The sequence below is a fragment of the Chrysochloris asiatica genome, unplaced genomic scaffold, assembly GCF_000296735.1.
Source record: "Chrysochloris asiatica unplaced genomic scaffold, ChrAsi1.0 scaffold00044, whole genome shotgun sequence".
In the NCBI taxonomy this organism is placed as follows: domain Eukaryota; kingdom Metazoa; phylum Chordata; class Mammalia; order Afrosoricida; family Chrysochloridae; genus Chrysochloris; species Chrysochloris asiatica.
This window is the reverse complement of record NW_006408562.1, coordinates 17,562,123-17,574,728: the sequence shown is the minus strand read 5'-3', so window position 1 is coordinate 17,574,728 and position 12,606 is coordinate 17,562,123. Positions and strand designations below refer to the sequence as shown.

Here is a 12,606-nt window from a genome sequence, read left to right as displayed (position 1 = left end):
TTTGTTAAGGTGGAGGGTCAGAGAAAAAGAGGAAGACCCCAACGAGATGGATTGGCCAAGTGGCAGCATCAATGGACTCAAGCGTGGCAACAGTAGTGAGGTTGGCCCAGGACCAGGCAGTGTTTCATTCTTGTGCATAGGGTTGCTATGAGTCGCTACCAACTCGATGGCACAGAACAACAACAATTTGAATCCTGTATAGTTGGTTCTGACTCATAGCGACCTTGTGTAGGATTTCTGAGGAGCAGCTGGTGGGTTTGAACTGCCTATGTTGTGGTTCACAGTCTCATAGGGTTTCCAAAGCTGTAAGTCTTTATGAAGCATACCGCCATCTTTTTCTCCCATGTAGTAGCTGATGGGTTTAAACTACTGTCCTTTTTGTGAGCAATCAAGTGCTTTAAAAACTGCCCCAACAGAACTCCTTCCATATAAAGTTCCCACTATTAGCCTAATGCAGTAGTGTACCCTGAACTACCAATGCTGGAAAGATGAGTAGCTCATCTTAAAATAGTATGTTCTTCTCCAAAATACCATGATGGTCAGAGTAGGCAAAGGTCCAAACATTAACACTAGATAAGATGACTGATCCATTGATAAACCATCAAAATAGCATAATTATTTGTGCTCAGTTATCCATTTAATATCATATCTTCTACCAGTAGAAAATGTGCACACATACACACAGATATGCGTACACTCGCAGAAACCAAACACTTAAAAAAACAACAACAAAGATAGTTATCATTTCTCTTCTCTCTCAGTGCCCTAGGAAAGTTAACGCCAATTTGGAAGACTATAATTCTGGATTTATTTGCTTGTAACTCTTAGGTTTTGCAATATAACAGTCACTACACTTGAATGAACCTGGAACACTTGGTACCCGATAATAATATAATAGCCGTAAATTTCTGTACAGAGAATATACAATTAAAGTTCTGCCCACCTTCAGAGGATCACTAATTGTTATTGATGAGTCTTAGGCATAATCTAGAAAGAAGATAAACCCTATTATAAGGTAAAAACTCTATATGAAAACCATTAAAAATTGGGGATTTTCATCAAACATTGGCTTTGAAAGGATGTCTGTGTGTCTAAGATTTTATCACAAAATATTCAGTCAAAACTTTTATTGAAAGGGAACTGGATTCCATCGCCTTCCAGTCTGTGCTTTCATACACACAACTCCTAAGTCAGTGACTTTTGTTAACTCAGACCAGGACCTTGTCCACAACATGGGTTACAACTGAGGTACTACTTTACATTGTCCAATCAGTCTAACCAACTTTGACAACCTCTTTATCAGGTGACAATGCACAACCTCAGCAGCACTCAACATTACACATGCGTGAGAAATTTGGAACACGTGCATTCATACTTTACCGTTTTATTGCTTCTTCTTGTCTTCGGCGTTTCTCATTCTTCTCCTTCAAGTAAGCCAGGTTTGTTTCATTTCTCAAGCGATCATTTTCTCGAGCAATGTCTGATGCATTCTGTATAACCAAGCCATCGTAGGCCTTCATCCCCATGTCTTCTATGTACTGGAGAAACGCATCCAAAGGGTCTTCCTCAGGATGAGAACTCATCATTTTGGAAGAAATCATGTAAAAAAGGAGCACTTCCTGCAGGATGAGAGCACATTATCCCTTCATCAAGAACTGGGGAAAAATCAAGATGTTGTTTATTATCCCTAATATCTTGTTAGTCCAAATTGACAATGTTTACATTGGAATCTAATCATATTAGAACTTGCAGGCAGTCAGAGGATTTTTTAAGTAAATAGTAAATGAGTATTGCCTAAGTAGCAAATACTCTTTCAAAGTCACAGCAATATCAGGACAAAGGTCAAAGTTCTGGTACTAAAAGCTACCATGATTTTCAACTATTGTGCTGAATGATAGATTTGCTTTAGGTATAGTCATGATTTTGTTGTCTCAAAATTATATCCTACAAGATGTATCAGATCTAAGTTAAACTTATTTCTAATGGCCATACAGATCTTTAAGTTCAAATTCAAATAAAGAATATAATGAATTTTAAAGTATGTTCTTGTTGTGTTTTCCAAAATATAAATTTAAATCTAGGAAAGATCCCTTATAACCTCCCCATTATTTTTCAGACTAGTATTCAATAATGGCAAACTCAAGTATCACAGGATATCATGTTTGGTAAGGTGGAGGGTCAGAGAAAAAGAGGAAGACCCCCAGCGAGATGGATTGGCCAAATAGCAGCATCAATGGACTTAAGTGTGTCAACAGTAGTGAGGTTGGCCCAGGACCAGGCAGTGTTTTGTTCTGATGTGCATAGGGTCGCTATGAGTTGATACTGACCCAATAGCACCTCACAACAACAAGTGTCACAGATCACCAAGGCCACATTAATCCAAACCCGTCTGTAGTTCAAGCAGTTATAACTCTTATATCATTGCAACTTGCACATTTTAATAGCAGAGCCATAGAAAAGGATTCCTAAGCAGACAAAATCAAATCAACAGAAAACAAAAAAGATAAGGCTATCAACCATTACATATTTCCCTTGTAAACTGATGGCAATAGTAGCTCCCACTCCTGAACTGATGATTAACAGGGGTGATGACTGTAAAGATGTTGGCATAGAGTTTGGCAATCATGAGCATGCTATCAATGTTAGCTAATCTCACTATAGTAAAAGTGGGAGAGGAAAGTTGACAGAATCAATAACTCTGAGTGGGTATATGTGGATGGATGCATGGCTGTATAACCGGGTGGTCTATGAAATTTACCATGCCTTCAAGTACAAGTCTCAAGATCAATCAAGCCAGAGAATACACAATTTTGCTTTAACCAAATTTAAAAATAGAACTAAGTGTAAATGACTATATACAAGAAAAGTTGTGAAGTTGTTGTTGTGAAGTGCCATCGAGTCGGTTCCGACCCATAGCGACCCTGTACAGGGTTTCCGAGGGTGTAAATCTTTACGGGAGTAGAAAGCCTCATCTTTTTCCCGCGGAGCGGCTGGTAGTTTCGAACTGCTGACCTTAAGGTTCGCAGCCCAATTCGTAACCACTACGCTACCAGAGCTCCTTATACAAGAAAAGTAAGCTTCATCAAATTTACTGTCCTCGGCTGAATATTCTGTGTGATATAAAATATGGGCATATTTGAGTCAGACAGAAAAATCAGAATCAAAGTTAATTAGTAGGGGGGAAAAATAGGCCAATTAAAATTTAAGTTATCCTTTCATCTTTAACTTTCTTTGAAGACTGAAAGAGGCATTTTGAAACTAACAGTTCAACTATATAATGAAATTTCAATTTTTCATATTTTAGTGATTACCAATTATTTCTATTCTGATGTCTTTACAAGTATAATCATGTTCTATAACCTGAATTGTAGCTATGGAAACTTCACTTCTAATCAGAATTTATTAACATTTCAGTTGTCAATCAATCTATACCTTATTTGAAGCCCACTCTGAAATTAAGAATGTATTCCTCATTCTATAAGAAATTGTTGAGACTGGAGGGTAAAAGAGTTGTTTGTGGTCTCATGATTTTTTTGCTACAAACTTTATAATTTTTTATTTGGTTTTTAAGTTATAGTGCATTGGCAAATGAAATGACCTTTTAAGTCCAACTATCTAATGTAATGGACTGTATTTTAATATCAGCCCATCAGATTAGATGCTTAAGTGGTGGGCATACTTAAGTATAGGACACTTATGCTATAAATGATTTCAACTTTCGGGGGAAAAAAATTACAAGAGCATGATTCTCAGGGAACTAAAGCATTACCATTATCAGGAATTCACTTCTGCCAAGGATTGTAGCTCAGGCTAAAAAAATAAAAAAATAAAACCTGAAGAGCTGTATGACAATTAATTCCACCACAGTTAAGCAAACCAAGTCAGAATTACATGGATTCTGAAGGTAATGCCTCAGGATGGAAGCTGCAAACTCCCACTCTGCCCTGGAGCAAAAATGTATATTCCCCAATTGTGTAAGGTATTATCCAATAGGTTTTAGTCTTTCCCATAATTTTTTCTCCAATGCAAGTGACACCAGAAATTCTCTACACAGTTTAACATTCCAAATACAAGATCAATTGTTTATCTCTCTAATTTAATGATCTTCTTAAGGTTCTGGTTCAAATTGATGGGAGTGTCAATTATTTGTGTTTTGAGAAAATATTAAAATAAGAATATTATGAAATATTTATATTATAGTTCTTGGTATGCTAAGGTTTAAAAAAGATTAAGATGGAAATTTTTGAGATGAAAATCAACCTTGGAATCTAGTAAAGCATTCTGGTCATGAAAATTAACTGAGTGCTATGCCCACACTGCTGTCATCTTCTAGAGAGGAATTCAGTTCTATGATCATCCATTCATTTAAGAGTTCATTGAGCACCTACTATGAACCAGGCACTCCGGAAGGAAGAATAGTTAAAGCACGCTGTGTCCCTCTAGATTTCCACAGAGCAGTATAAGATTCCAATAAATAAATTACAAAAGAGAACAATGCTTCAGGCAGCAGTGGGGTCTTCCACTACACTGTCATGGTTTATTGTCACTATTGTTGAGGGTGAATAAGGAATAAAAACACAAACCCACTGCCATCAGGTGGATTCCCACTAAAAGTAACCCTGTATAAGACACAGTACATCTGTTCCTTCTGAGACTGTAAATCTTTAGAGGAACGGACTGCCTAATCTTTCTCCCAAGGTGTGGCTGATGAGTTTGAACCACAGACCTCTCTTTTATTAACTGAGTGCTTAGCCACTGTTCCATGAGGGCTTTTGGTTAGTGGTTGAGTATTTGGCCATGTGTGCCACTCAGGGACTTCTAAAAGTGAACTAAGACTGTATCAAAGTTTAAGCATGACACTTGTCTGACGGTTTGCCCACACTTACGAGGCACTTTATAATGTTTGGGAGGTAGTGAGGCAGTCCTGAGAGCCCTAGCTGAGCCAAACAGATTGGCTTTAAAATCCCAGCCAGGTACCATCCCCTAGACTGTGACTTTGGACAAATTAAAACTTCAGCTCCCATATTTCTAAAATGGGGATCAGAATAGTCCTTAGATGTTGTTTTGAGGATTCAGTTAGAAAATATACATAGCTGTAAAAGCGTTCAATAAATGTGAACTTGGTTAGATGGTACTATAGGATCTGTTGGGCTGCTAATTGCAAGGTTGTTGCTTCAAAACCACCATCCTCTCCTGGGAAGAAATATGAGGCTGTCTGCTCTCAGAAACCCTACATATGATTCCTTTGAGTCAGAATCGACTTGGTGGCAGTAGGTTTGATTTTGGTTTTAATATTACTATAAAGAGCCCTGGTGGTGCAGTGGTTATGTGTACAGCTGAAAACTGATTAAGTAGATAGTTCAAACCCACCAGCTGCTCTGCAGGAAAAAGATGAGGCAGTCTGATTCTGTAAAGATTACAAACTTGGAAACTCTTTAGCCAGTTCTACTTTTCTTATAGAATCCCCATGAGTAGAAATCAACTCAATGACCATGGACTGTTTTGTTTTGTTTTTACTATTTCTATGGAGTTCCTGTGTGGTACATATGGTTTGACTACTAATCATAAGCTTGGAGGTTCAAGTCTATCCAAAGGCATCTAAGAAAAAAGACCTGGCAGTGTGCTTCCAAAAAAAACAGTCATTGAAAACTCTGTGGGATACAGTGCTCCTCTCACACATGTGAGGTTGCAATACATTGTAATCAACTAGAACACAACTGGTAAATCTATGACTAGATGTCTTCACCAGATTCACAACTGTTAACTGTGACCAGGATCATGGTCTCTGATAGAGTAGTACCTTAATGACCACATTTTTATCTTGATATATAGATGAATAGAATGATTAGTGTCCTGCATCGTTCTTCACCACAGATGTGTTGTGCAAACGAAGCACAAGAAAAGATTAATAGATTTGTCTACTAACATGTGGACAGGTCACTAGTTCTTTCTCTCCTATTTTCCACACCTGGAAGACAAAGACTTTGGGAAAGATGGGTCATGCCACCTGTTTCACTGTTACCATCTCTTACATTCTTATACTCCATCCTTCTGGGCCAACAAGGTTTTCTCCAGCAACTGAATTGTGAACGACTGGATCAATGTCCACACTAAAGTCTAGCAAGCCTTATGTTGTGTCTATCTCTTTCTAAATGTTATCCACAGTCAGATTACAGAGAAGTGCAATCATAAATTTGTTTCTCTTTCAGAAATTTATATTTATAACTAAAATAGATGTTGAAAAGATATGTTCAAACCACCAAATATCTGGCTGCATTTTGACTGTTCTGTGTCTTGCTGTAGAATAAGTACTGGACTGCTAATCCAAAACTCAGTGGTTCAAACCCACCAGCCACTTCTTAGAAACCCTATACAGGGTATCTATGAATCAGAACCAACTCTAAGTCACTTGATAACAATAATTCCCTCAATTAAGTTCATTTCTGACCCTTAGCTGGCTATCAAGTAGATACACCTATTATAAAGGTTTGTCTGGAGTCTCTAATCCCCGATGTCAACATCTTTGAAGATCTTATTTGTAAGAGGCAAATATGCCTCTCTCCTCCAAGTAATTTCTCCAGCTTGTTGTTGTTGTATGCCATGGAGTCAGTTCTGACTCATAGCAACCCTGTAGAGGGTTTCCGAGGCTGCAAATCTTTACGGGAGCAGAAAGCCTCACCTTTCTCCCACGGAACAGCTGGTAGTTTCGAACTTCTGACTGTGAGATTAGTAGCGCAATTCGTAACCACTACGCTACCAGAGCTCCTTAATTTCTCTAGCTAGATCAGGGTAAATAACAGTATAGCTTGTTATGATTGGTGTGTTTCTTAGAGTTGAATTTGACTCATAGCAATCCTACAGGACAGAGAACAGCCCCCATAGAGTTTCAGAGAATGTAACCTTTATGGAAGAGCTTCCATATAGAACCACTGCCATTTCCCTTAGCAGTCAACCTCTTAACCTCTGCACCACCAGGTCAATCCATATCCACAGCAACCCTCTATAGTGTTCCCAAGGCTGTAAATCTTTATAGAAGCAGAAAGCCTCATCTTTCTGCCACGAAGTGGCTGATGGGTTTGAACTACTGATCTTGCAGTTAGCAGTCCAGCGCTTATTCTATAGTGTCACCAAAGTTTCCTAACATACCACAGATCATTGCATATGATATTTGTGGCATCAGAGTCAATAAGATTGAAGGGAAACATATGCTTTTCTATGGGTAAATTTTATTTTTACCATCCTTGCAGCCAAGGAACCCTGGTGGCTCAGTGGCCTAAGTGTTGGGTTTCTAACTGCAAAGTCACTGGTTCAAGCCCATCAGAAAGATGGAACTGTCTGCTCCTGCAAAGGTTCATCATCTCAGAAATCTCATTAAAGTCACTGAGTCAGAATTGACTGAATTGTAATGGGTCAGCCTGCAGCAAACTCTGCTCAAGATAATTTAATCTTGTAGCCCTGTCTGGGGCATTAGCTGAAAACTGGCATCCATGGTCTTCATCGAACATATGTATTTTCTTTGGATTGCATGATGTGGATCTAAATAAAGTAGATTTAGTTTTGTTTTCTCCTTGGAATTTTTAGCCAACATGGAAAATTTGGGAAATTCCACAAGAAGTTGGGTTTCTGAATTCCTTTGAAAATATGACTACCCCAGATAATGCTGGGCCTTGCTATCTCTGAGCAGCCATTGGCTGGAGCCAGCAGAGCACTGCCATTGGCTGGAGCCAGCAGAGCACTGCCCCTTCAGTCCAGAGGCCAGCTCTCTCCAGGGCTACCCAGGACCCACAGCTTCAGATTCAGCCTACTTTGCCTCACTACATGTCTTGCCTCACTCCTGCTGCAACTGGGCTTTTCATCATGGGTCCAGGTTTTCAAGAGTGTCCTTCTAAGCTTCAGTATAAATGGAGTCCTGGTGGGGTACCATAGGATAAGCACTTGACCAAAAATTTGGTTTGAACTGTAAGGTTGGTGGTTCAAACTCCCCAGCCGCTCCTGGGAAACCCTATATATGGTCAGTATGATTTGGCATATATACTTGTCTGCAAATAGCTCTCTTATTTCGACTATTATGCGTAGAGACACTGCTTTAAAATCATCTAACATCAGGAAGAAAGAAATCCCCTACAATACACTACCTCCATGTCTTCACTTTACACCTCTCCTCCCCAGCTGAGTTTTGTATTCATGAGTTTTCTTTGACCTGCTATATTTAAAATAAGTACAATTTTAATAAAAGTTACATGTTGTTGTTAAGTACCGTGGACTCAGTTCCAACTCACAGCGACCCTGTACAGGGTTTCTGAAGCTGTAAATCTTTACTGGAGCAGAACTCCTCATCTTTCTCCCATGGAACCACTGGTAGTTTCGAACTGCTGACCTTGCGGTTGGCAGTCCAACTCATAACCACTATGTTGGCCTAAATTGAATTTGAAAGTTAATTGCTCCGCTTCAGTTTATCTTATGATTTTATTTGCCTAACTTATTTCCTGTCGTCATTTGTATACTATTGCAACGTTTTCCAGAGTTAGAAATTTTATTCCACTCAGTTAAGATGGACCAATCCAAAGTATGGGTAGTTAGATCATGTTGAATACAATCATCATTTAGCTGTTTATTAAATTAACCATTTCCTCATTTTCTTTGTATATCATTTCTAATGTGATCAAATTAATGCTAAACTTAGAGCTTCATGTACCATTACATTTCTTTACACTTGTTTCCACAGAGTGAAGATATCCATGACATATACTTACAGAGCATGAAATATACATAAGTAGGTCCAAATGGAATCCATGGAAACACAAAAATTTCACTTTCTTTTTTTTTTAATTCACCTTTTTATAACTACTGCTTTCATCCATGAAACTCAAGAAGATAAGTCACAACATAAGTCTTAGTGCTCAAACAAAAAGCAAACTAATGAAAAAACTTGAAGCTTTTTAAAAATTAAATATAGACAAAGAACCAAATATTTAATTACAGTCCAACAGTCATGTGGTTTATTTCTTCTGTAAATTAAGATGTCAATTTTGTGTAGCCTCATATTTTTTGAAGAATATTTACTTTGGAAATAAGAGGTGTCAATATTAGGTGTATCCATGGTATAGAGGACATTTGCTTAATTGCTGACTGCTGAAGAAGAGATACCAGGGAGCTTCAAGGAGTTCATGGGAAAACTCCATTATCTTGAAATTCCATTTTTCCCATGAACTTTTTCAAACATCCTCATATATAAAAAGGATCATATAAAAGTTAGGCATGCCAGCTTAATTTTCATACATTTAATACATATGCAAGGATTTATTTTCTTAATATACAGAACACATTCTTCATTTAGTATGATGCCATGCCTTTTGCTAGCAACCATTCTATCAGAATCAGCCAAGTAGATGTGTGCACTGATTTTTCAGGAAGCCCCCTTTGGTGGACCATTTACTACCATTTACCAAATGCAGTTTTCTGTATAACAGCATCTTCCAAGGAGTTCACTGTCTCACTTTTGGACATTACTATGTTGTTGTTTTTTCTCTCTCTCTTCTTAGAGTATTTGTGTAGAATCTCTGAAATAGAACTGTTTTTTACCCAAAGCTTTGATTTTCTAAGATCTGAACTTGCAAAGACCTCATTAATACAGATATTTGCCACATAATTTGAAAGCTAAAGGTAGAAAACAAAAAATCACTTGTTGAGGTCAGAATTGCTCTTCAATTCTTGATATTTTAAAAGAAACTCTAAGTTTGAGGCTACACTTTAGGAGATGTTATTGCTAGAGTAAAGTTTGTTATGTTCTCATTATAATGCTATTTGTGTTAATCAAGGAAACACAACACACACAAGAAAATCAATTTCCTGATGGAAAGCCTACACATTTTTTATTCACTGTACATGTGTGTATTTCAATTAATTTGAGCATGGGCAATGTTTTTAATTCCTTGCCCTTTATATAATTTCTTTCTTTCAAAGAACACATCTGTCTCAATGTTATGAGGAAATTATTAAGCTTTGAGTCATTAAAACTTTATCTTTTCCCTCACATTTTTCTAAACATTGTATCTTCTCTGAGATACAAAATCCTATTTTGTCCACCAGTATTGAATCAATCAATCAAATAAGTTTTACAAGACAATCTATTTGTTTTTTCTATCCATCAGAAGAAAAAGATATTTTACATTTTTTGAATGTATTCAGACGTATGTAAAAACACGTGGTATGTGAAAATATAAGCATTTATATAATCAGACCTCATATGCATATGTAAAATACATATGCAAATTAATAGCAAAAATTTGCTGACTTTGTGTAGAACCAAAGCAACAGAATAGATACCCTGGTTATAATGCATAACGCATGTAAACAATGTGAAAATTGTTCTTCTGATAAAAAACCATATGATCTGTCAAAAATGTGTCTTGTAATTTCACTTTGATTGTGTTTGAAACTGTAACCCCAGCCCCATAAACGGTCACACACTCATTTTCTCATTCTCAGCACCATCCAACTGCAGCTGTTCTGCTCAAAATGGGAAATGTTGAAGTTAAACCAAGAAAGCTTGTTGAAGTGACTACAAAGACAATGATTGCTTTTTTCTCAGAAAGCAGATTACTTTGCAATGAGTTTTTGTTCATTATCTCCCTTTCCAAAATGGGGAACATGGCCACAGACTATGTTAATGTAGTAACATCATGAGTCAAGTATTACCCCACCCATCAACTTCCAGGTTGTCATGGTGTTATCTGTCCAGGCTACAAAGAGACTGCCCATTGTCACTAATATTAGGACTCATACAAACTGCCAGTGGCTGAGATACTTTTCTGAGCTATGGGCCAAATGCTTTCAGACGCTTACAAGGCAATATTTGCAAAGTGGATATAGTCAGTTTAATTGCTGACTGGAGCTACAATAAGAGTCATCTAATTGGATTGGGAGTCTACGATTTATTTATTATTTAACAATTGTCAAACTTATTGTCTCTAGGATTTTTACATTGCTTCTTTGTCTTAACTTTACCAATGCCTCAACTCCATGGGCTCCTGTAGAGTCAAAGATACAATATTTCCCTCAAGTTGGTTTTCACTCATTTTCTAAAATCAAAGTCCTTCACCGGGTCTCCTTCTTTGCTGAGTTGGCAAGCATATGTTGCACTTTCCTCAGAAAAACAAAATCAGTTTGGCATCTGTGGCTCACAGTTTCTCATATTAATTTTTGTCATTAACACTTGACATTATAGAAATTCAATTGGAGCTTTATCTAAAATGTAAAGAATTTGGAGATTAGTTAATGTACAGTATTGCTCTATATTCATTATTCCATATGATTTAGTTATAAATATTTGCATGTTAAAATGACAAAAATAACATGAACAACCTTTTCAGTCTGATTCCCTTCTACTTTAGCTATATTTAGAGAATAAAAAAATCCAGTTTTATGGTTGCACAATAACTTTAGTGTTTCCTAATGAGAATAAACAATGTTAGTTCAGGTAACAGTGTTTCCAGATATGAAATAGCTACATTTCTTATATTTAAGATATTAGTGGTAGTTGGAAAAATTAAAATGAAGACATTTCTACAAAATAAGTATGTGTCTCAAGTAGAATAAGTCCATACAAAGTTCTTTAAAAATATTCGTTGTGAAGAAATTAGTAATGTATTCCTAATATTGTTTGGTATCAAACTACTAATTTTATAAAGAGGTTTATATCTAATTAGAAGGAGACGGTCACAGTTTTGGTATATATTAGGGAGTTTGTTGCTTTGTTTTATTATTATTATTTTTTTTTTTGTAGTCTACCTGTTTTTTGAGAAGGGCTATTGCTACTGATACAAACGTGCTAAGAGGCAGTTGTAAAATATTTATGGTATGGAATAACAGATAAATAGCTGGCTGTACAACGTGAATGCAATTAATACATGAAATATTTTCAATGCTTTTAATAATTCATCTTGGCTTATTTTACTAAAGAATACCCAGTTTATCCCTGTCTATGGTAACATAATGAAGTAAGTGACAGGTTATAGACTAACTAGAGGCTCATCAAAGTCCTGCATGTCTTCGCTCTAGCTTTATTTCTGCTCCATCTCATAAGACATTCAAACTTCAGCATTAAGTATCCCTAGCTAAAATTCATTCCATTTTGTAACTAGATTACTTGGTCTACTTAGTGCTGGGTTCAGTGAGCTTGCTTAGAGAATCAGAAAAATAATATACATACCAAAATTTAAGTCCCCAGTGAGAGCTAAGTGCAGTGATCAGAAGGTGACTTGTGTCTGCCAGAGCCCTGTCTTGAGGTTGATCCCAGGGCAGCTCTGCAGGAGTAATCCAGCACCATTAGAAATAGACTCGTAGTTCAGCTCAATGTTTCTTCAATTAAAGTGCATTGTATCTGAATGGGGAAAGTAGCCACTCCCAGGATCTTCATCGCTAGAGATCAGAGCATTATCGATGTCCCTCCTATCAGAAAACAAATGACCTTTAAAGTTTGCTAGGAGATACAGTGGCAGAAGACAGGTGCTTGCTTCCTTAACCAGATATTCAGAGGAAAGAGGGCATAGTTAATGGGTGGGGATGAACAGACAGCCTCTCTCCTTCCAGGTCCAGTAGAAAAGA

At 37.1% G+C, this 12,606-nt stretch overlaps 1 protein-coding gene across 1 annotated transcript in view; it reads right to left on the bottom strand.

Moving 5' to 3' along the window:
* The window catches only part of NYAP2 (neuronal tyrosine-phosphorylated phosphoinositide-3-kinase adaptor 2), a 444,340-nt gene extending 431,971 nt beyond the window's left edge, over positions 1–12,369 (bottom strand). The window contains exons 1-2 of the mRNA XM_006861900.1: positions 12,212–12,369; positions 1,381–1,619 (exon numbers count right to left, since the gene is read on the bottom strand). Of these exons, the coding sequence (XP_006861962.1) occupies positions 1,381–1,601 (221 nt within the window). The 5' untranslated portion in view covers positions 1,602–1,619; positions 12,212–12,369. The remainder of the gene's footprint in view (positions 1–1,380; positions 1,620–12,211) is intronic.
* Positions 12,370–12,606: the final 237 nt, after the last annotated feature.